At 43.4% G+C, this 24030-nt stretch overlaps 1 protein-coding gene across 8 annotated transcripts in view; it reads right to left on the bottom strand.

Annotated features, from left to right (window-relative positions):
- ADGRB1 (adhesion G protein-coupled receptor B1) overlaps positions 1-24030 on the bottom strand; it is a 911276-nt gene that overhangs the window by 447665 nt on the left and 439581 nt on the right. For all 8 annotated transcript variants that reach the window (XM_073679967.1, XM_073679961.1, XM_073679962.1 and 5 more), the window contains exon 5: positions 10998-11162. In XM_073679967.1, the coding sequence (XP_073536068.1) occupies positions 10998-11162 (165 nt within the window). The remainder of the gene's footprint in view (positions 1-10997; positions 11163-24030) is intronic.

Genomic DNA, 24030 nt, shown 5'->3' with positions numbered 1-24030 from the left:
ACAGACAGACAGACGGGATAAGACAATTATATATATAGATCCTTCAGGGATTGCAAAGTTATGAATTTTTGTTGCATATTACATTGTCTTATTTTACTTCCTTTTCTCCTAAACACTTTGCTGCAGTGATTTTTCAATGCAAAGTTCAAGCTTCTTAACAAACTGCTTTTAGCTGCTGCTCAGCAAGAATATGTACACTATATTATAGTTTGTGTACACAACTTTCCCTGTCTGAGCGTGCAGGTGGAGAGCAAAGAGACTCCGGCAGGGTAAGTCTTGTACAAAAACTGTTTGAATATAGTTGACTGAGTCTAATTGAGCAGCAATTAAAAGCAGCTTCTAAAGGAGCATGAACTGGGCAATAAGGCAGCACGACAGCATAGTATACGGTAGGCAGGAAGGAAAATAAGGATAAAGAAAGAAGAGGAAGAAGAAGAGGAAAAAAAAAGAGGAGGAAAAAAAAGAAAAGGCAAAAGAGGAGGAAGAATAACAAGAGGAGGAGGAGGAGAAGGAGGAAGAAGAGGAGGAGGAGGAGGAGAAGGAGGAAGAAGAAGAGGAGGAAAAGGAGAAGGAGGAAAAAGAAGAGGAGGAAGAGTAGGAGTAGGAGTAAGAAGAAGAGAAGGAGGAAGAGGAGTTGGAAGAAGAAGAAGAAGAGGAGAAAGGAGAGGAGGAATAGGAGGAAGACGAGTAGGAGGAAGACGAGTAGGAGGAAGACGAGTAGGAGGAAGACGAGTAGGAGGAAGACGAGTAGGAGGAAGACGAGTAGGAGGAAGACGAGTAGGAGGAAGACGAGTAGGAGGAAGACGAGTAGGAGGAAGACGAGTAGGAGGAAGACGAGTAGGAGGAAGACGAGTAGGAGGAAGACGAGTAGGAGGAAGACGAGTAGGAGGAAGACGAGTAGGAGGAAGACGAGTAGGAGGAAGACGAGTAGGAGGAAGACGAGTAGGAGGAAGACGAGTAGGAGGAAGAAGAGTAGGAGGAAGAAGAGTAGGAGGAAGAAGAGTAGGAGGAAGAAGTGGGTGAGAAATAAGAGGAGGAAGAAGAGGAAGAAAAAGAGGAGGAGGAAAAAGAAGAAAAGGAGGAAAAGGAGGAAAAGGAGGAAAAGGAGGAAAAGGAGGAAAAGGAGGAAAAGGAGGAAGATCAAGATGAGGAAGAAGAAGAGGATGAGGTAGAAGAAGATTAACAATAATAATAATAATAGTTTAATTACTATTTCATTTGTTAGTTTGAATCAAAAATAAAAGTAAAAAAAATCATAAAATAGATAAAAAAAACAATGAATGAAAATCTAATCATAACAATGAACTGAAGCAGGAATAAAACAATCAACTGTTAGTAAAAGAAAATAAATAATATCACTGAAAACATAAACAAGATCAGATATAATACACTGATAACATCAACTAAAAGAATAATAATAGAACAAAGAAAAGGAAATAAAATGTTTGCAAATTGACCAAAAAGTAAATATATTTAAAAAATATATATATTAATTTAGAAAATCTGAAGTGTCCCATTGTCAGCCTGATGCTCTGCACTTATCTCGCACCAGAGGCGCTGATACAATGTACCAAACACCGAAGTTGATGCATCCACAGGTTACCCCCGCCATGCGGTGGCCGAATGCGTTGTCACCATGACAACCTTCTTTTTGTAATTACTATGTAAATATCTACCAGTAATAACATTGTTCCCCGGGAAGGTGTAGCAGTGAGACAGAATTGAGAGCCTCATTCAATATTCACATATTTAGTGCTGACGACGTAATGTAAAATACCGCCACAATCCGTAATTATAAGCCTCAAAAGGAATCCGCAACGTAATATAAGCTACAAATAACTGGCGCAACGCTGCTCAGCGTGAGAGCAGGAGGAGAGAGGAGAGAGTGCCGCAGATGCTCTCCGTGCGGGAGAACGTGGATCTCTCCCCCATCCTGAGATCCTTCCCCCCTACACTGATACATTGTAACAAACCATCAACCTTTGTTCTGTAGCAGTAAAGAATCTGTGTGTTTTTTTTTTTTTTTTACTTTCAACCTTTTCCATGGGACCAAGGAATGTTTGCAGACAGGGGAATTGAACCACAAAGTATTTTGTAAAGTTGCAAAACTTTTTTTTTTTTTTTTTTTTTTTTTTATTAAGGAAAAGGGGGGCACATAAGATTGGGCAAAGTCCCATAATGAAATCCCTCCTTTTAATACCTCAGCTTTCTGTACAGATTAATATATCATTATTTTTTTTTAATGCAGCTCCATGTTAAAGACTTTTACATGACAACATTCCGACTACTTGTAGCTGCCACTAGATGGAGCTCCCTGCGCTGTGTACTGCGGGGATGAGCAATTAAAGGGGTTGTCCTGACTTGGGAGAAACATTTGTAGTCAATCAGACTCCTGAATTGTGCCAGTGTGAGCACTGCAGGTGACTCAAGACTTCTGACCCAAGCCTGGACAACCCCTTTAATTTTCCCAAGGAGGCGATATGAGAACCTGGCACTGATGTAGAAGACAGAACCAATCGGCAGAACTTACTTCTGCCCAACATCAGGTTTATAAAAAGCTATAAATCATATGGTTAAACAGACAGGAGCCTTCATGGAAAACCCCTTTAAGAGAGGGACCTTAAAGGGATTATTCCCACCTTACATAGATGGATATCGTCGGACAGAGATCGTAAACACAAGCAAAAATGCAATTTGCCGCTTACTAAAATTTTCAGCCGTTCTTGAGATATTAACACTTCTCTTTTGTTTACAGCTCGTTGCCTCGGAGACCGTCCACCACCGCCGCTGTTAGACAGCAGAGCACGCGCAGCGCTTACAAGATCTTTTCTATTGAGTTGTTTTGAAGCTGCCCAGGATGGCTGCAGCGCGCTGCTACTTCCTAATCCCAGCCGTGCCGACAAGTTAGACAACTGCGGTGGTCGGTCTCCTTGGCAACGAGCAGTAAACACACAAAAAAAAAAGTGTTATCTCAAGAACGGCTGCGAATTTTAATAAGGTGTAAATTGCAAAAGTGCTCCTATTTACACCACAATAGCCATTTATGAAGGTGGGAATGGTAGAATATGTTGGCGCTATTGAAATAAAAGTTATTATAAAATTATTATTTATTCCCGAAAAAATCAAGTTGTGACCTCTTTCCATAGGATAAATTACTGGGACACTCAGCAATCCTGAGATTATTGCTCAGGAATCCTGAGAACGGTTTTCTGCTGCCCCCCTATTCATTATGGGACTGCAGATAATGAATGGAGGGGACAATGCAATGAATGGGGGGACCTCCAATTTTTGGAATTTTTTGGGATTAACCCTTTAAACCTGGTGCTGTCCAGGAAAGCTACAAGACCCAGCATTCCGGAGAGAATATGTTGGGGGTCGTTACTGAAGAGACAAACAGTAATCAGCCCAACAGAACGATTGTTGCAGAAATAAATCACCGGCCTATAGGGGGCGCTGGAGACTACTGTAAAACCTCGTTCTATGGACCTTAATGTGGGAAATCTGCCGCTCGTGTCATCAAAGATGAAATACTGGAATATATTATACAGCATATTGTGAAAGGTATGACGTTATATCATTTTATATTATACTTTGCTTCCTACTTTTTTTAGTAATTGCATCATTGACAATTGAAACATTGTTGTTATTTTTCCCCCCTAGAAATTAATCTCAAATCTTCAGAATCATCTTAAACGACTGTCGGAAACGTGAGTCAGAGGACAGGGAAAGTCAACAGACTGAAATAGAGACCATACGTCAACTTAAAGGGTGGTCTCATGAAGATGACCATATACCCCATTATTACAAAAGTGTCATCCAATCATAGCGCTGATGTTAGGAGAAGCTCTGCTCTGCCGCATTCACAGAGATCAGGACTGAGGGAGCCCCACGTCTCAGTCCAGAATAAGCTGTCCTGTACACGATTCTGCTATTTCTGGACATTATATGACTTGTATTCTACATGTTTTCACCAGTTTTTCCCTCTGCAACGTTTCTCTCTAATTTTCAGTTGTCTCTGAGCTAGTGGGTGGCGACTAGCTCCTATAAAGTCTTCAATACACAGCACACACAGACATGAGGGGCTTCTGCTCTCCTGTCTCTATGTAACACATGTTCGGAAGCAGCACGGAGGACATCATAGAGCAGTACTCAGCAGCGTAGCTGTGAATCCAGCCATCAATAGGCAGCTGTAATCTGATCCCTCAGTGACCAAACCTTCTTATCTTGTTATGAGCTGGATGGATTTTATTTCTCTCTAATTTTCGGTTGTCTCTGAGCTAGTGGGTGGCGACTAGCTCCTATAATGTCATCTATACACAGCACACACAGACATGAGGGGGCTTCTGCTCTCCTGTCTCTATGTAACATGTTCAGAAGCAGCAGCAGCAGCATGGAGGACATTGTACAGCAGCACTGAGCAGCGTAGCTGTGAATCCAGCCATCGATAGGCAGCTGTAATCTGATCCCTCAGTGACTAAACCCTCCCATCTCGTTTTCAGCTGGATGGATTTTAGCTGGTTTTCAGATTGAATGATGAGCTCAGCTTGCAGAAATGGAGAGAAAAGCAGATTTCTCTGCAATTTAAAGGTCACAAAGTTTCTTATGTTCGCTTGTACTATCCGTTTATGTAAAATTTGTTGAAAAAATAATGACCATTAAACCATATGAATTAAAAAGAAACCAATCTGAGCCATATTTACCCTTTAAGAGATTACTAAAAATTATATATATTTTTTAGTGGAAATAGGGCTTAAATTAAGGGACCAGCGACGCCACCATCATCGGGTCCATCCGCCCCGTGCAGCATCCGTCATCCCCATGGATGAAGGTCAGCATGGACCACTTAACATTTATCACGCAGATATATATTATATATGTGACGGATCATCCCTTTTATAAGTCTCTGGTGAGATCCGCCATCACCCTGCGTCTAGATGAAATTGGAGCACAGGTGACAATTCAAGGCCACCATTCATTACGTTTCCAGTCTTGTCAGTTCTTCATTCAGTGTTGGCACCAGATCGGTCTCATTACCGGCCAGGGCAGATTTTCATTTGTTCTTGACATAGTAACAATTGGACCAATCCTTCTATAAACCAATAAGAGATTTTAAGACACGCCGCTGCCTCATCTGCTCGCTTCTGACCATTTTTTTTGTTTGTTTCTATTGGGAAATGCCCCAATGTCCCCTTTGTGGTGGCACATGGAATTTGGAGGCGGCCGGTTCCTTCCCGTATTGTCTGTATAGACCCTCCAGCAGGGGGTGTGCTCTTTATGGCAGCTGAAATCAATGGAGAAAACAGTGTCCATAGACTAATTCAGGCTCCGGGGGGGAAAAAAAGCACATCCTTCTTCAGGGAAGGTCTGTACTACTATCTCCACCCTCGAACGATGAGATGATTCTATTAACCCAGCCCTCTAAGGATAATGAGATGACTCTGCTGACCCTGCCCTATAATGATAATGAGATGACTCTGCTGACCCTGCCCTCTAATGATAATGAGATGACTCTGCTGACCCTGCCCTATAATGATAATGAGATGATTCTGCTGACCCTGCACTCTAATGATAATGAGATGACTCTGCTAACCCTGCACTCTAATGATGATGAGATGACTCTGCTGACCCTGCCCTCTAATGATGAGATGACTCTGCTGACCCTGCCCTCTAATGATAAAGAGATGACTCTGCTGACACTGCCCTCTAATGATAAAGAGATGACTCTGCTGACCCAGCCCTCTAATGATAGAGATGACTCTGCTGACCCTGCCCTATAATAATGAGATGACTCTGCTGACCCTGCCCTCTAATGATAAAGAGATGATTCTATTGACTCTGCCCTCTAATGATAAAGAGATGACTCTGCTGACTCTGCCCTCTAATATTAAAGAGATGACTTTGCAGTCTAATGATAAAGAGATGACTCTGCTGACCCTGCCCTCTAATGATAAAGAGATGACTCTGCTGACCCTGCCCTCTAATGATAATGAGATTACTCTGCTGACCCTGCCCTCTAATGATAAAGAGATGACTCTGCTGACTCTGCCCTCTAATATTAAAGAGATGACTTTGCCCTCTAATGATAACGAGATAACTCTGCAGACCTGCTCTCTAATAATAATGAGAGGAATCTGCTGACACTGCTGTCTAATGAGATGACCCTACTTACCATGCCTTCTAATATTAATGAGATGACTCCGCTGACCATGCCCTCTAATGATAATGAGATGAATCTGCTGATCCTACCCTCTAATGATAAAGAGATGACTCTGCTGACCCTGCCCTCTAATAATGAGAGGAATCTGCTGACTCTGCCGTCTAATGATGAGATGACCCTACTTACCCTGCCTTTAAATGTTAATGAGATGACTCTGCCCTCTAATGATAATGAGATGAATCTGCTGACTTTACCCTTTAATGATGAGATGACCTTACTTACCCTGCCTTTTAATGATAATGAGATGACTCTGCTGACCCTGCCCTCTAATGATAATGAGATGACTCTGCTGACCCTGCCCTATAATAATGAGATGACTCTGCTGACCCTGCCCTCTAATGATAAAGAGATGATTCTATTGACTCTGCCCTCTAATGATAAAGAGATGACTCTGCCCTCTAATATTAAAGAGATGACTTTGCAGTCTAATGATAAAGAGATGACTCTGCTGATCCTGCCCTCTAATGATAAAGAGATGACTCTGCCCTCTAATGATAAAGAGATGACTCTGCTGACCCTGCCCTCTAATGATAAAGAGATGACTCTGCTGACCCTGCCCTCTAATGATAAAGAGATGACTCTGCTGACTCTGCCCTCTAATATTAAAGAGATGACTTTGCCCTCTAATGATAACGAGATAACTCTGCAGACCTGCTCTCTAATAATAATGAGAGGAATCTGCTGACACTGCTGTCTAATGATGAGATGACCCTATTGACTCTGCCCTCTAATGATAAAGAGATGACTCTGCCCTCTAATATTAAAGAGATGACTTTGCAGTCTAATGATAAAGAGATGACTCTGCTGATCCTGCCCTCTAATGATAAAGAGATGACTCTGCTGACCCTGCCCTCTAATGATAAAGAGATGACTCTGCTGACCCTGCCCTCTAATGATAAAGAGATGACTCTGCTGACCCTGCCCTCTAATGATAATGAGATTACTCTGCTGACCCTGCCCTCTAATGATAAAGAGATGACTCTGCTGACTCTGCCCTCTAATATTAAAGAGATGACTTTGCCCTCTAATGATAACGAGATAACTCTGCAGACCTGCTCTCTAATAATAATGAGAGGAATCTGCTGACACTGCTGTCTAATGATGAGATGACCCTACTTACCATGCCTTCTAATATTAATGAGATGACTCCGCTGACCATGCCCTCTAATGATAATGAGATGAATCTGCTGATCCTACCCTCTAATGATAAAGAGATGACTCTGCTGACCCTGCCCTCTAATAATGAGAGGAATCTGCTGACTCTGCCGTCTAATGATGAGATGACCCTACTTACCCTGCCTTTAAATGTTAATGAGATGACTCTGCCCTCTAATGATAATGAGATGAATCTGCTGACTTTACCCTTTAATGATGAGATGACCTTACTTACCCTGCCTTTTAATGATAATGAGATGATTCTGCTGACTCTGCCCTCTAATAATAATGAGACGATCTTGCCCTTTAATAATGAGATCACCCTACGTACACTGCGCTCTAATGATAATGACATGATTCTGCTGGCCCCGCCTATTAATGATAATGAGATGATCCTAACCTCTAATGATAATGAGGTGACTGCTGGCCCCTCCCTCTAATGATGAGATGACTCTGCAGATCCTGCCCTCTAATAATGAGATGACTATGCTGATCCTGCACTGCAAAGATGAGATGACTCTGCTGACCCCGCCCTCTAATGATGAGATGACTCTGCGGATCCTGCCCTCTAATAATGAGATGACTATGCTGATCCTGCACTGTAAAGATGAGATGACTCTGCTGACCCTGCCCTCTAATGATCAGATGACTCTGATGACCATGCTTTCTAGTGATAATGGGAGGGTTTGGTTGACTTTGGCTGCATCTTTCCTGGGTTTCAAAAGATGGCGGCATAGTGATCCATTGACCTCCCTAGGATAAAAAGGGATGCACATCGCAAAAAGCCGATAATTCTGTAATGCTCAGAAAAATATCAATAATTAAACTGCTTGCAAAACTAAACATAGAATAGACTAATGATATGTAGAATATGGAGTAGAATAATATAGTATTAGATCATGGACACTATTACATATTGAACGTAAAAAAGATATTTAAATGTAAATCTCTACAAAAAGCGCAGATCTCAGGACCGCTGTTCCTGCATTATACATTGGTGGTTTGGCTCCGTTACAGCGTTTCTCAGGTTTATCTTCAGGACCCTCCTCACGTCTGTACTGCGGACACATCAATACACAGACAACCCCCCCCTGTGTGTCTTACAAGCTGTCAGGAGACATTTAGTGCAGCAGCGGGGGGCCTTGCCCACCCCTGACCTTCAGCTCTGGCTGAACTATCCTTCTCTGATCTCACATGCAAAATCACAAATACCCTCCTGAAATTCAACGCCGCCGAGGCCGGAAATACTGACAGGTATAAAAAAGGGACAGGAGCCGCGCACCGAGCACAAAAAGGGACAGGAGCCGCGCACCGAGCACAAAAAGGGACAGGAGCCGCGCACCGAGCACAAAAAGGGACAGGAGCCGCGCACCGAGCATGCAGGAGAGCAAGAGTGTAACAGTAATAGAAACTATACCACAGCATAATAGTATATATAGCACATGTACATAATAATAACAATAATATCAATAAGAATAATCTTAATAATAATAGTATCTATAATAATAATAACAATAATATCAATAAAAATAATATCTAGAATAATAACAACAATAATAATAATAATAGTTAGCAACATAAACTATAAGGACATCATATAAATAATTATTATCCATAATAAAATTATGATACAAAATTATAATAATGATATTTTAAAATTCTAATTTATTTGTCCCTAAGCCTCAGATTGTAACTTATAAATGTCCCTGAAGATGCTCAGCATATATGAAAACTGGCTGGTAACAGGGAGCAATAGATTTTAGTCTCCTGTCTCAGGCGGTGTGTTTTTTGGAGCATTTTTTGCAGCGTTTTTTTCCAAGCGGAAAAGGGCCAAAAAACGCGAGGGAATCCATGTGTCAGCTAATGCAATGGCAATCCTGAAGCGCTGAGCACACGATCAGGAATTTTTCGGTCAGGATCGTCGTTGCGTTTAAATCTGCATTACACTCCTGTCAGTGTATAGCCTGCTGTGCTGCTGTTATTTTATTTTTTTTTTTTACAGGCGACAATGGCTTCAGCGGATTAGGAGTTAGGTGAGTACACAGTGTTTTTTATTTATAAATAAATTATAAAAACCGTGTGGACTTTTATTTCAAATAAAGGATTCTCTTTAAGCCGTGTCTTTATTTCAAAACCTTTACTTTAGGGTTAGTAATGGGGGCGTCTTATACATGCCTCTCCAATACTAACCTGGGCTTCATGTCAGCTCCCAATACAAGGCTGACATGAACCCCAACCCACTTACCCCACTTGCCATCACACCAGGGCAAATGGGAAGAGCGGAGGTTAAGCGCCATACTTGGTGCATCTTATCGATGAGCCTTTTCAGGGGCCGCTGAGGGCTGATATTAGCAGCCTCAGAGGGGGCCAGTATCCATGGCTCCTTCCCTGGCTATTAATATCAGCTCACAACTGTTTAGCCTTTGCTGGCTAGATTTTATAGCAGGAACCTACGTAATTTTTTTTCAGGGGTCCCCCTGTAATCTAGCCAGTAAAGGCTAAGCAAACAGCTATGAGCTGTTATTAATAGCCAGGGAACATCTTTGGCTAATGGCTCCTATCCCGGCTAGTAATATCAGCCCCCAGCGGTCGGTTTTCCCTCTGCTGGTTATTAAAAAGATGCGGGAGCCCACGCCATTTTTTTTATTTAATACTTCATTTTCTTTCATTTATAAGAAATCCCATGACCACTGTACTTGTTTTCCACGCTGCGTAAACTCAACCGCAGTATGTTAATTTCTGTAGCGGAGACCCTAGGTTGGATCCGCTGTACTGACAAAACAAGTGCGGCATTAGAACGCATCAAAAATACGCTGCGACTAAAGCGCTGCAAGTTGCTGATAGTGGGGACATAGCAGCTAACCAAACCGCTGTGAGCTGTTATTAATAGCCAGGGAACATGTTGACCTAATGGCTCCTTCCTAGGCTAAAAATAGCAGCCCTCAGCTGTTCCAGTGATGGTACTTCATATTTGAATGGGACTAGGGCTAATGGGATTAGGTGTCGCTGACACCAAGTCCTTGGTTTAGTGATGAAGAGGTGTCAACCAGACACCCTTATTACTAAACCTGTAAGTAAAGAGTTAAATAAACACACACAGAATAAAACACTTTATTTGAAATACAACAGACACATTCTTTAATCATTTAAATTAACCAATATACTCACCACACGTCCGACGGTAATCCAAGGGTTAAAGAGATTTCCCATATTTCTTTTTTCAAATATCTTTATTAAGCTCCAAAAACGCATAAAAAACATGGCAAAAAAGCACGTTTTTTTCCGCAGCGTTTTTGCTGCCAAGAGATGCAGAAACCTTGCAGAAATTTCTGCAGCCAAATACTCAAAGTGCGCACATAGCTTTACATTTGTCTCTTCCCAGTAATGGCTGATAACAGGGAGTAATAGATTGTAGTCTCCTGTCCTACAGTCACCTTCCCCAGTAATGGCTGATAACAGGGAGTAATAGATTGTAGTCTCCTGTCCTACAGTCACCTCCCCCAGTAATGGCTGATAACAGGGAGTAATAGATTGTAGTCTCCTGTCCTACAGTCCCCTCCCCTAGTAATGGCTGATAACAGGGAGTACTAGTTTTCATTAGCACATAGTACCATCTTGCTGTTACCTGGGCACACGGCGGAGTTGTTGCAGGGTTTATGCTCCTTCAGGGGTCCGCTGCATTGCGTGCTGTATGAGGAAGAGACACAGAATCTGGTTCTAGACTTCATCCCCTCCCCGCAGGTGGCAGAGCACACACTCCAGGGTGACCATTCCTCAGCTGCGGGGTCTCCTGTAATAAACACATTTATATTACATTATTATAAGGGATGGAGGCTTCTCCTATGATGAGAGGTTGGACAGGTTGGGCTTGTTTCACGTAGAAAAAGACTCTTCAGGGGATCTTCCTTATATGTATAAATATGTGTGTGGTCAGTACAAAGGTCTAGCACATGACTTATTCCTTCCAAAGACCATACTAAGGACCAGGGGGCACTCATTACGGGTGGAAGAAAGGCGATTCCGGAAGCTAAACAGGAAAGGATTCTTTACAGTCAGAGCAGTCAGACTGTGCAATGCCGACCACAAGAGGTAGTGATGGCCGACACTATAACAGCTTTATACAGGGGCTGGAGGATTTCTGCACAACAATTGACATTGTGAGTTATAGATAATTTAGTGACAGAGATGAACTGATACAGAAAGGTGGAACATGGTGGGGCCGAGTCATTTTTTTCAACCAATGTAACAATATTAAGAAACATTATACATAAAAATCTGATAGATTTTATGAGGTTTTTTTCAGAGCTGTATTCATAATTCTGCTGTGAAACGGTCACAGTGCTGACAGACAGAAACTCAAAGGATCTATGGATCATCTACAGGGCTGTGCAAAAGGTGTAGGCAGATATGGAAAAATGCTGTAAAGAAAAAAGCTTTAAAAATAGAAGTGATAATAGTTCATTTTCATAAATTTACAAAATGAAACGTCATCCCATCAGTATCTGGTGACCACCCATCGCCTCCATCATCAGTATCTGGTGACCACCCATCGCCTCCATCATCAGTATCTGGTGACCACCCATCGCCTCCATCATCAGTATCTGGTGACCGCCCGTCACCTCCATTATCAGTATCTGGTGACCGCCCGTCACCTCCATTATCAGTATCTGGTGACCGCCCGTCACCACCATTATCAGTATCTGGTGACTGCCCGTCGCCTCTATCATCAGTATCCGGTGACTACCCATAGCCTCCATCATTAGCATACTAATGATAGAGGTGACGGGCGGTCACCAGATACTGATGATGGAGGCGATGGGTGGTCACCAGATACTGATGATGGAGGCGATGGGTGGTCACCAGATACTGATGATGGAGGCGATGGGCGGTCACCAGATACTGATGATGGAGGTGACGGGCGGTCACCAGATACTGATGATAGAGGTGACGGGCGGTCACCAGATACTGATGATAGAGGTGACGGGCGGTCACCAGATACTGATGATAGAGGTGACGGGCGGTCACCAGATACTGATGATAGAGGTGACGGGCGGTCACCAGATACTGATGATAGAGGTGACGGGCGGTCACCAGATACTGATGATAGAGGTGACGGGCGGTCACCAGATACTGATGATAGAGGTGACGGACGGTCACCAGATACTGATGATGGAGGTGACGGGCGGTCACCAGATACTGATGATGGAAGTGACGGGCGTCACCAGATACTGATGATAGAGGTGACGGACGGTCACCAGATACTGATGATGGAGGTGACGGGCGGTCACCAGATACTGATGATGGAGGTGACGGGCGGTCACCAGATACTGATGATAGAGGTGACGGGCGGTCACCAGATACTGACGATGGAGGTGACAGGCGGTCACCGAATATTGACAGGATTTAGATTTCTCTTTTGACTTTGCATTATTTCAGTAATTGATACACATAAACCATTATCACTTCCATCACAGAAGCTTCTGACTTTGCAGCCTTTTTTCCACACCTGCCTAATACTTTTGCCCAGGACTCGCGCCTCTCCTCCCGTCCTCGCGGATGCTCCTCGCTTCTATCACGGCGGCACCACGTCCCTTCAGACTTTCTTTCCTCCACATAAAATATGTTGTTGTTTTTCAGGTTGCGGCTGCTCATTAATTCTCGGCCCTTCTCTCTGAAGATGTGCTGGCCTTTTAAAATCTGCCAAGTCACCCAGCAGATCGAGGGTCCGCGCGGCACCTACTAACTCATCCTGAGTGTGAAGACGTCTTGCCGGTCAGCAAACTGCTAACACAGCTGTTCTGGGGATGGTTTGAGGAGTAATTGTCTCCCGTTTGTAGCTCACAGCTGTGCGCTCTGCGGTGAAATATAGGACATGGTTAGGTGCCCACTGGGACGCCGGATAAAGATTTCCAGCAAGAAGGCCGCTCCGCAGGTGGCAGCTCCAAAATACAGAAATAAACAGGGGGCGAGAGACTTTCCTGATCTATTATCCCCAGGTACAATGTGGCATTCTCCCCCGCGGGCGCCGCAGGTCACAAGGCTGACGCTGATCCTTACATACATTAGGTTTCTAAAATTAAAGTGGTGGGTGAGAGAAGATAATGGATCGAGCGGCTCTGCAGCACCTGCGGACTATCATACATCAGACGAGGAGACGAATCTCTGGACCGGAGCCTTCACGATGAAATGCAGCAGAGCACTGTGCATAGGCTGCAAGTGGAAAAGTGTTCAGGGTGCAGGCTACAGGGGGTGCAGGCTACAGGGGGAGCAGGTGACAAGGGGTGCAGGCTACAGGGGGTGCAGGCTACAGGGGGAGCAGGCTACAGGGGGTGCAGGCTACAGGGGGTGCAGGCTACAGGGGGTGCAGGCTACAGGGGGTGCAGGCTACAGGGGGTGCAGGCTACAGGGGGTGCAGGCTACAGGGGGTGCAGGCTACAGGGGGTGCAGGCTACAGGGGGTGCAGGCTGCAGGGGGTGCAGGCTGCAGAGGGTGCAGGCTACAGGGGGTGCAGGTGCGAAATACAGATCCAATAAGTATATTTATCTAAATAGGTTCAGCATTCTAAATAAAAGTTAAAGATCTACTCTCCTTATACAAAGCATCAAACCCATCTGTAAGATAATGAATAATAAAATGTATGCTGTCTATAGCCACCACTAGGGGGAGCTCACTACATACAGATTTATACACCCACCACTTGAGGGAGCTCACTACATATAGATTTATACAACCACCACTAGAGGGAGCTCACTACATACAGATTTATACAAACACCACTAGGAGCTCACTACATACAGATTTATACAGCCACCACTAGAAGGAGCTCACTACATACAGATTTTTACAGTCATCACTAGAAGGAGCTCACTACATACAGATTTATACAGTCATCACTAGGGGGAGCTCACTGCATACAGATTTATTCAGCCATCACTAGGAGGAGCTCACTACATACAGATTTATACAGCCACCACTAGAGGGAGCTCACTACATACAGATTTATACAGCCACCACTAGAGGGAGCTCACTACATACAGATTTATACAAACACCACTAGAGGGAGCTCACTACATACAGGTTTATACAGCCACCACTAGAGGGAGCTCACTACATACAGATTTATACAGTCACCACTAGGGGGAGCTCACTACATACAGATTTATACAGCCACCACTAGAGGGAGCTCACTACATACAGATTTATACAGTCACCACTAGAGGGAGCTCACTACATACAGATTTATACAGTCACCACTAGGAGGAGCTCACTACATACAGATTTATACAGCCACCACTAGAGGGAGCTCACTACATACAGATTTATACAGCCACCACTAGAGGGAGCTCACTACATACAGATTTATACAGTCACCACTAGGAGGAGCTCACTACATACAGATTTATACAGCCACCACTAGAGGGAGCTCACTACATACAGATTTATACAGCCACCACTAGAGGGAGCTCACTACATACAGATTTATACAGCCACCACTAGAGGGAGCTCACTACATACAGATTTATACAGTCACCACTAGAAGGAGCTCACTACATACAGATTTATACAGCCACCACTAGAAGGAGCTCACTACATACAGATTTATACAGCCACCACTAGAGGGAGCTCACTATATACAGATTTATACAGTCACCACTAGGAGGAGCTCACTACATACAGATTTATACAGCCACCGCTAGGGGGAGCTCACTACATACAGATTTATACAGCCACCACTAGAGGGAGCTCACTATATACAGATTTATACAGTCACCACTAGGAGGAGCTCACTACATACAGATTTATACAGCCACCGCTAGGGGGAGCTCACTACATACAGATTTATACAGTCACCACTAGGAGGAGCTCACTACATACAGATTTATACAGCCACCGCTAGGGGGAGCTCACTACATACAAATTAATACAGCCACCACTAGAGGGAGCTCACTACATATAGATTTATACAGTCACCACTAGAGAGAGCTCACTACATACAAATTAATACAGCCACCACTAGAGGGAGCTCACTACATATAGATTTATACAGCCACCACTAGAGGGAGCTCACTACATACAGATTTATACAGCCACCACTAGAGGGAGCTCACTACATACAGATTATACAGTCATCACTAGGGGAGCTCACTACATACAGATTTATACAGCCACCACTAGAGGGAGCTCACTACATACAGATTTATACAGCCACCACTAGAAGGAGATCACTACATACAGATTTATACAGTCATCACTAGACGGAGCTCACTGCATACAGATTTATACAGTCACCACTAGAGGGAGCTCACTACACACAGATTTATACAGTCACCACTAGACGGAGCTCACTACATACAGATTTAAACAGTCACCAATAGCGAGAGCTCACTACATACAGATTTATACAGCCACCACTAGGGAGAGCTCACTACACACAGATTTATACAGGCACCACTAGAGGGAGCTCACTACATACAGAATTATACAGCCACCACTAGGGGGAGATCACTACATACAGATTTATACAGTCACAACTAGAGAGAGCTCACTACATACAGATTATACAGTCATCACTAGAGGGAGCTCACTACATACAGATTTATACAGACACCACTAGGGGGAGCTCACTAAATACAGATTTATACAGCCACCACTAGAGGGAGCTCACTACATACAGATTTATACAGTCACCACTAGAGAGAGCTCACTACATACAGATTTATACAGCCACCACTAGAGGGAGCTCACTACATACAGATTTATACAGCCACCACTAGAGGGAGCTCACTACATACAGATTTATACAGCCACCACTAGAAGGAGCTCACTACATACAGATTATACAGTCATCACTAGAGGGAGCTCACTACATACAGATTATACAGTCATCACTAGAGGGAGCTCACTACATACAGATTTATACAGACACCACTAGAGGGAGCTCACTACATACAGATTTATTCAGCCATCACTAGGAGGAGCTCACTACATACAGATTTATACAGCCACCACTAGAGGGAGCTCACTACATACAGATTATACAGCCACCACTAGAGGGAGCTCACTACATACAGATTTATACAGCCACCACTAGAAGGAGCTCACTACATACAGATTATACAGTCATCACTAGAGGGAGCTCACTACATACAGATTTATACAGTCACCACTAGAGGGAGCTCACTACATACAGATTTATACAGCCACCACTAGGGGGAGCTCACTACATACAGATTTATACAGTCATCACTAGAGGGAGCTCACTACATACAGATTTATTCAGCCATCACTAGGAGGAGCTCACTACATACAGATTTATACAGCCACCACTAGAGGGAGCTCACTACATACAGATTATACAGCCACCACTAGAGGGAGCTCACTACATACAGATTTATACAGCCACCACTAGAAGGAGCTCACTACATACAGATTATACAGTCATCACTAGAGGGAGCTCACTACATACAGATTTATACAGCCACCACTAGAGGGAGCTCACTACATACAGATTTATACAGCCACCACTAGGGGGAGCTCACTACATACAGATTTATACAGTCATCACTAGAGGGAGCTCACTACATACAGATTTATACAGTCATCACTAGAGGGAGCTCACTACATACAGATTATACAGTCACCACTAGAGGGAGCTCACTACACACAGATTTATACAGCCACCACTAGAGGGAGCTCACTACATACAGATTTATATAGCCACCACTAGGGGGAGATCACTACATACAGATTATACAGTCATCACTAGGGGGAGCTCACTACATACAGATTTATACAGTCATCACTAGAGGGAGCTCACTACATACAGATTTATACAACCATCACTAGGGGGAGCTCACTACATACAGATTTATACAGTCACCACTAGGGGGAGCTCACTACATACAGATTTATACAACCATCACTAGGGGGAGCTCACTACATACAGATTTATACAGTCACCACTAGAGGGAGCTCACTACATACAGATTATACAGTCATCACTAGAGGGAGCTCACTACATACAGATTTATACAGTCACCACTAGGGGGAGATCACTACATACAGATTTATACAGCCACCACTAGAAGGAGCTAACTACATTCAGATTTATACAGCCACCACTAGAGGGAGCTAACTACATACAGATTTATATAGCCACCACTAGGGGGAGATCACTACATACAGATTATACAGTCATCACTAGAGGGAGCTAACTACATACAGATTTATACAGTCATCACTAGAGGGAGCTCACTACATACAGATTTATATAGCCACCACTAGAAGGAGCTCACTACATACAGATTTATACAGCCATCACTAGAGGAAGCTCACTACATACAGATTTATACAGCCATCACTAGAGGGAGCTAACTACATACAGATTTATACAGCCACCACTAGAGGGAGCTCACTACATACAGATTATACAGTCATCACTAGAGGGAGCTAACTACATACAGATTTATATAGCCACCACTAGAAGGAGCTCACGACATACAGATTTATACAGTCACCACTAGAAGGAGCTCACTACATACAGATTTATACAGCCACCACTAGAGGGAGCTCACTACATACAGATTTATACAGTCATCACTAGAGGGAGCTCACTACATACAGATTTATACAGTCACCACTAGGGGGAGCTCACTACATACAGATTTATACAGTCACCACTAGAGGGAGCTTACTACATACAGATTATACAGTCATCACTAGAGGGAGCTAACTACATACAGATTTATACAGTCACCACTAGAGGGAGCTCACTACATACAGATTTATACAGTCACCACTAGAGGGAGCTCACTACATACAGATTATACAGTCATCACTAGTGGGAGCTCACTACATACAGATTATACAGTCATCACTAGAGGGAGCTCACTACATACAGATTTATACAGCCACCACTAGAGGGAGCTCACTACATACAGATTATACAGTCATCACTAGTGGGAGCTCACTACATACAGATTATACAGTCATCACTAGAGGGAGCTCACTACATACAGATTTATACAGACACCACTAGAGGGAGCTCACTACATACAGATTTATACAGCCACCACTAGAGGGAGCTCACTACATACAGATTTATACAGCAATCACTAGAGAGAGCTCACTACATACAGATTTATACAGTCACCACTAGAGGGAGCTCACTACATACAGATTTATACAGCCACCACTAGAGGGAGCTCACTACATACAGATTTATACAGCCACCACTAGAGGGAGCTCACTACATACAGATTTATACAGTCACCACTAGAGAGAGCTCACTACATACAGATTTACACAGCCATCACTAGAGGGAGATCACTACATACAGATTTATAAAGCCACCACTAGAGGGAGCTCACTACATACAGATTTATAAAGCCACCACTAGAGGGAGCTCTCTACATTCAGATTTATACAGGCATCACTAGAGGGAGATCACTACATACAGATTTATACAGTCATCACTAGAGGGAGCTCACTATATACAGATTTATACATATACATCCACCACTAGGGGGAGCTCACAACATACAGATTTATACAGCCATCACTAGAGGGAGCTCACTACATACAGATTTATACAGCCACCACTAGAGGGAGCTCACTACATACAGATTTATACAGTCACCACTAGAGGGAGCTCACTACATACAGATTTATACAGTCACCACTAGAGGGAGCTCACTACATACAGATTTATACAGTTACCACTAGAGGGAGCTCACTACACACAGATTTATACAGTCACCACTAGAGGGAGCTCACTACATACAGATTTATACAGCCACCACTAGAGGGAGCTCACTACATACAGATTTATACAGTCACCACCAGAGGGAGCTCACTACATACAGATTTATACAGTCACCACTAGAGGGAGCTCACTACATACAGATTTATACAGTCACCACTAGAGGGAGCTCACTACATACAGATTTATACAGTCACCACTAGGGAGAGCTCACTACATACAGATTTATACAGCCACCACTAGAGGGAGCTAACTACATACAGATTTATACAGCCACCACTAGGGGGAGCTCACTACATGCAGATTTATACAGTCACCACTAGGGGGAGATCACTACATACAGATTTATACAGCCACCACTAGAAAGAGCTCACTACATACAGATTTATACAGCCACCACTAGAGGGAGATCACTACATACAGATTTATACAACTACCACTAGGAGCTCACTACATACAGATTTATACAGGCATCACTAGAGGGAGCTCACTACATACAGATTTATACAGTCACCACTAGAGGGAGCTCACTACATACAGATTTATACAGCCAGCACTAGAGGGAGCTCACTACATACAGATTTATACAGCCACCACTAGAGGGAGCTCACTACATACAGATTTATACAGATAACAGTAGGGGGAGGTCACTACATACAGATTTATACAGTCACCACTAGGGGGAGCTCAATACATACAGATTATACAGTCACCACTAGAGGGAGATCACTACATACAGATTTATACAGCCACCACTAGGGGGAGCTCACTACATACAGATTTATACAGCCAGCACTAGAGGGAGCTCACTACATACAGATTTATACATCCACCACTAGGGGGAGCTCACTATATACAGATTTATACAGCCACCACTAGAGGGAGCTCACTACATACAGATTTATACAGCCACCACTAGAGGGAGCTCACTACATACAGATTATACAGTCATCACTAGAGGGAGATCACTACATACAGATTTATACAGCCACCACTAGGGGGAGCTCACTACATACAGATTTATACAGCCAGCACTAGAGGGAGCTCACTACATACAGATTTATACATCCACCACTAGGGGGAGCTCACTATATACAGATTTATACAGTCAGCACTAGAGGGAGCTCACTACATACAGATTTATACAGCCACCACTAGGGGGAGATCACTACATACAGATTTATACAGCCACCACTAGAGGGAGCTCACTACATACAGATTTATACAGCCACCACTAGAGGGAGCTCACTACATACAGATTTATACAGCCACCACTAGGGGGAGCTCACTACATACAGATTTATACATGCACCACTAGGGGGAGCTCACTGCATACAGATTTATATAGCCACCACTAGGAGGAGCTCACTACATACAGATTTATACAGTCACCACTAGGGGGAGATCACTACATACAGATTTATACAGTCATCACTAGAGGGAGCTCACTACATACAGATTATACAGTCATCACTAGAGGGAGATCACTACATACAGATTTATACAGGCACCACTAGGGGGAGCTCACTACATACAGATTTATACAGCCACCACTAGGGGGAGCTCACTACATGCAGATTTATACAGTCACCACTAGGGGGAGATCACTACATACAGATTTATACAGCCACCACTAGAAGGAGCTCACTACATACAGATTTATACAGTCACCACTAGGAGGAGCTCACTACATGCAGATTTATACAGCCACCACTAGAGAGAGCTCACTACATACAGATTTATACAGCCACCACTAGAGGGAGCTCACTACATACAGATTTATACAGCCACCACTAGGGGGAGCTCACTACATACAGATTTATACAGCCAGCACTAGAGGGAGCTCACTACATACAGATTTATACATCCACCACTAGGGGGAGCTCACTATATACAGATTTATACAGTCATCACTAGGGGGAGCTCAATACATACAGATTATACAGTCATCACTAGAGGGAGATCACTACATACAGATTTATACAGCCACCACTAGGGGGAGCTCACTACATACAGATTTATACAGCCAGCACTAGAGGGAGCTCACTACATACAGATTTATACAGCCACCACTAGAAGGAGCTCACTACATACAGATTTATACAGTCACCACTAGGAGGAGCTCACTACATGCAGATTTATACAGCCACCACTAGAGAGAGCTCACTACATACAGATTTATACAGCCACCACTAGAGGGAGCTCACTACATACAGATTTATACAGCCACCACTAGGGGGAGCTCACTACATAGAGATTATACAGTCATCACTAGAGGGAGCTCACTACATACAGATTTATACAGTCACCACCAGAGGGAGCTCACTACATACAGATTTATACAGTCACCACTAGAGGGAGCTCACTACATACAGATTTATACAGTCACCACTAGAGGGAGCTCACTACATACAGATTTATACAGATAACAGTAGGGGGAGGTCACTACATACAGATTTATACAGTCACCACCAGAGGGAGCTCACTACATACAGATTTATACAGTCACCACTAGAGGGAGCTCACTACATACAGATTTATACAGTCACCACTAGAGGGAGCTCACTACATACAGATTTATACAGATAACAGTAGGGGGAGGTCACTACATACAGATTTATACAGCCACCACTAGAGGGAGCTCACTACATACAGATTTATACAGTCACCACTAGAGGGAGCTCACTACATACAGATTTATACATGCACCACTAGGGGGAGCTCACTACATACAGATTTATACAGCCACCACTAGAGGGAGCTCACTACATACAGATTTATACAGCCACCACTAGGGGGAGCTCACTACATGCAGATTTATACAGTCACCACTAGGGGGAGATCACTACATATAGATTTATACAGCCACCACTAGGGAGAGATCACTACATACAGATTTATACAACTACCACTAGGAGCTCACTACATACAGATTTATACAGTCACCACTAGAGGGAGCTCACTACATACAGATTATACAGTCACCACTAGAGAGAGATCACTACATACAGATTTATACAGCCACCACTAGGGGGAGATCACTACATACAGATTTATACAGTCACCACTAGGGGAGCTCAATGCATACAGATTTATACAGCCACCACTAGAGGGAGCTCACTACATACAGATTTATACAGGCATCACTAGAGGGAGCTCACTACATACAGATTTATACAGCCACCACAAGGAGCTCACTATATACAGATTTATACAGTCACCACTAGAGGGAGCTCACTACATACAGATTTATACAGCCAGCACTAGAGGGAGCTCACTACATACAGATTTATACAGCCACCACAAGGAGCTCACTATATACAGATTTATACAGTCACCACTAGAGGGAGCTCACTACATACAGATTTATACAGCCAGCACTAGAGGGAGCTCACTACATACAGATTTATACAGCCACCACTAGGGGGAGCTCACTACATACAGATGTATACAGTCACCACTAGAGGGAGGTCACTACATACAGATTTATACAGTCACCACTAGGGGGAGCTCAATACATACAGATTATACAGTCACCACTAGAGGGAGATCACTACATACAGATTTATACATCCACCACTAGGGGGAGCTCAATACATACAGATTTATACAGTCACCACTAGAAGGAGCTCACTACATACAGATTTATACAGTCACCACTAGGGGGAGCTCAATACATACAGATTATACAGTCACCACTAGAGGGAGATCACTACATACAGATTTATACAGTCACCACTAGGGGGAGCTCAATACATACAGATTATACAGTCATCACTAGAGGGAGCTCACTACATACAGATTTATACAGTCACCACTAGGGGGAGCTCACTGCATACAGATTTATACAGACACCACTAGGAGGAGCTCACTACATACAGATTTATACAGCCACCACTAGGGGGAGATCACTACATACAGATTTATACAGCCACCACTAGGGGGAGATCACTACATACAGATTTATACAGCCACCACTAGAGTGAGCTCACTACATACAGATTTATACAGCCACCACTAGGGGGAGCTCACTGCATACAGATTTATACAGACACCACTAGGAGGAGCTCACTACATACAGATTATACAGTCATCACTAGAGGGAGATCACTACATACAGATTTATACAGCCACCACTAGGGGGAGCTCACTACATACAGATTTATACAGCCACCACTAGGGGGAGCTCACTACATGCAGATTTATACAGTCACCACTAGGGGGAGATCACTACATACAGATTTATACAGCCACCACTAGAAGGAGCTCACTACATACAGATTTATACAGTCACCACTAGGAGGAGCTCACTACATACAGATTTATACAGTCACCACTAGAGAGAGCTCACTACATACAGATTTATACAGCCACCACTAGAGGGAGCTCACTACATACAGATTTATACAGCCACCACTAGGGGGAGCTCACTACATACAGATTATACAGTCACCACTAGAGGGAGATCACTTTATACAGATTTATACATCCACCACAAGGGGGAGCTCACTATATACAGACACCAGTAGGGGGAGGTCACTACATACAGATTTATACATGCACCACTAGGGGGAGCTCACTGCATACAGATTTATATAGCCACCACTAGGGGGAGATCACTACATACAGATTTATACAGCCATCACTAGAGGGAGCTCACTACATACAGATTTATACAGTCACCACTAGAGGGAGCTCACTACATACAGATTTATACAGCCACCACTAGGGGGAGATCACTAAATACAGATTTATACAGCCATCACTAGAGGGAGCTCACTACATACAGATTTATACAGTCACCACTAGAGGGAGCTCACTACATACAGATTTATACAGTCACCACTAGAGGGAGCTCACTACATACAGATTTATACAGCCACCACTAGGGGGAGAT

Source organism: Phyllobates terribilis, unplaced genomic scaffold (assembly GCF_046119375.1).
Source record: "Phyllobates terribilis strain yellow unplaced genomic scaffold, ASM4611937v1 Scaffold_4__5_contigs__length_816908805, whole genome shotgun sequence".
NCBI lineage: Eukaryota > Metazoa > Chordata > Amphibia > Anura > Dendrobatidae > Phyllobates > Phyllobates terribilis.
This window is presented reverse-complemented; position numbering and strand designations above follow the sequence as displayed.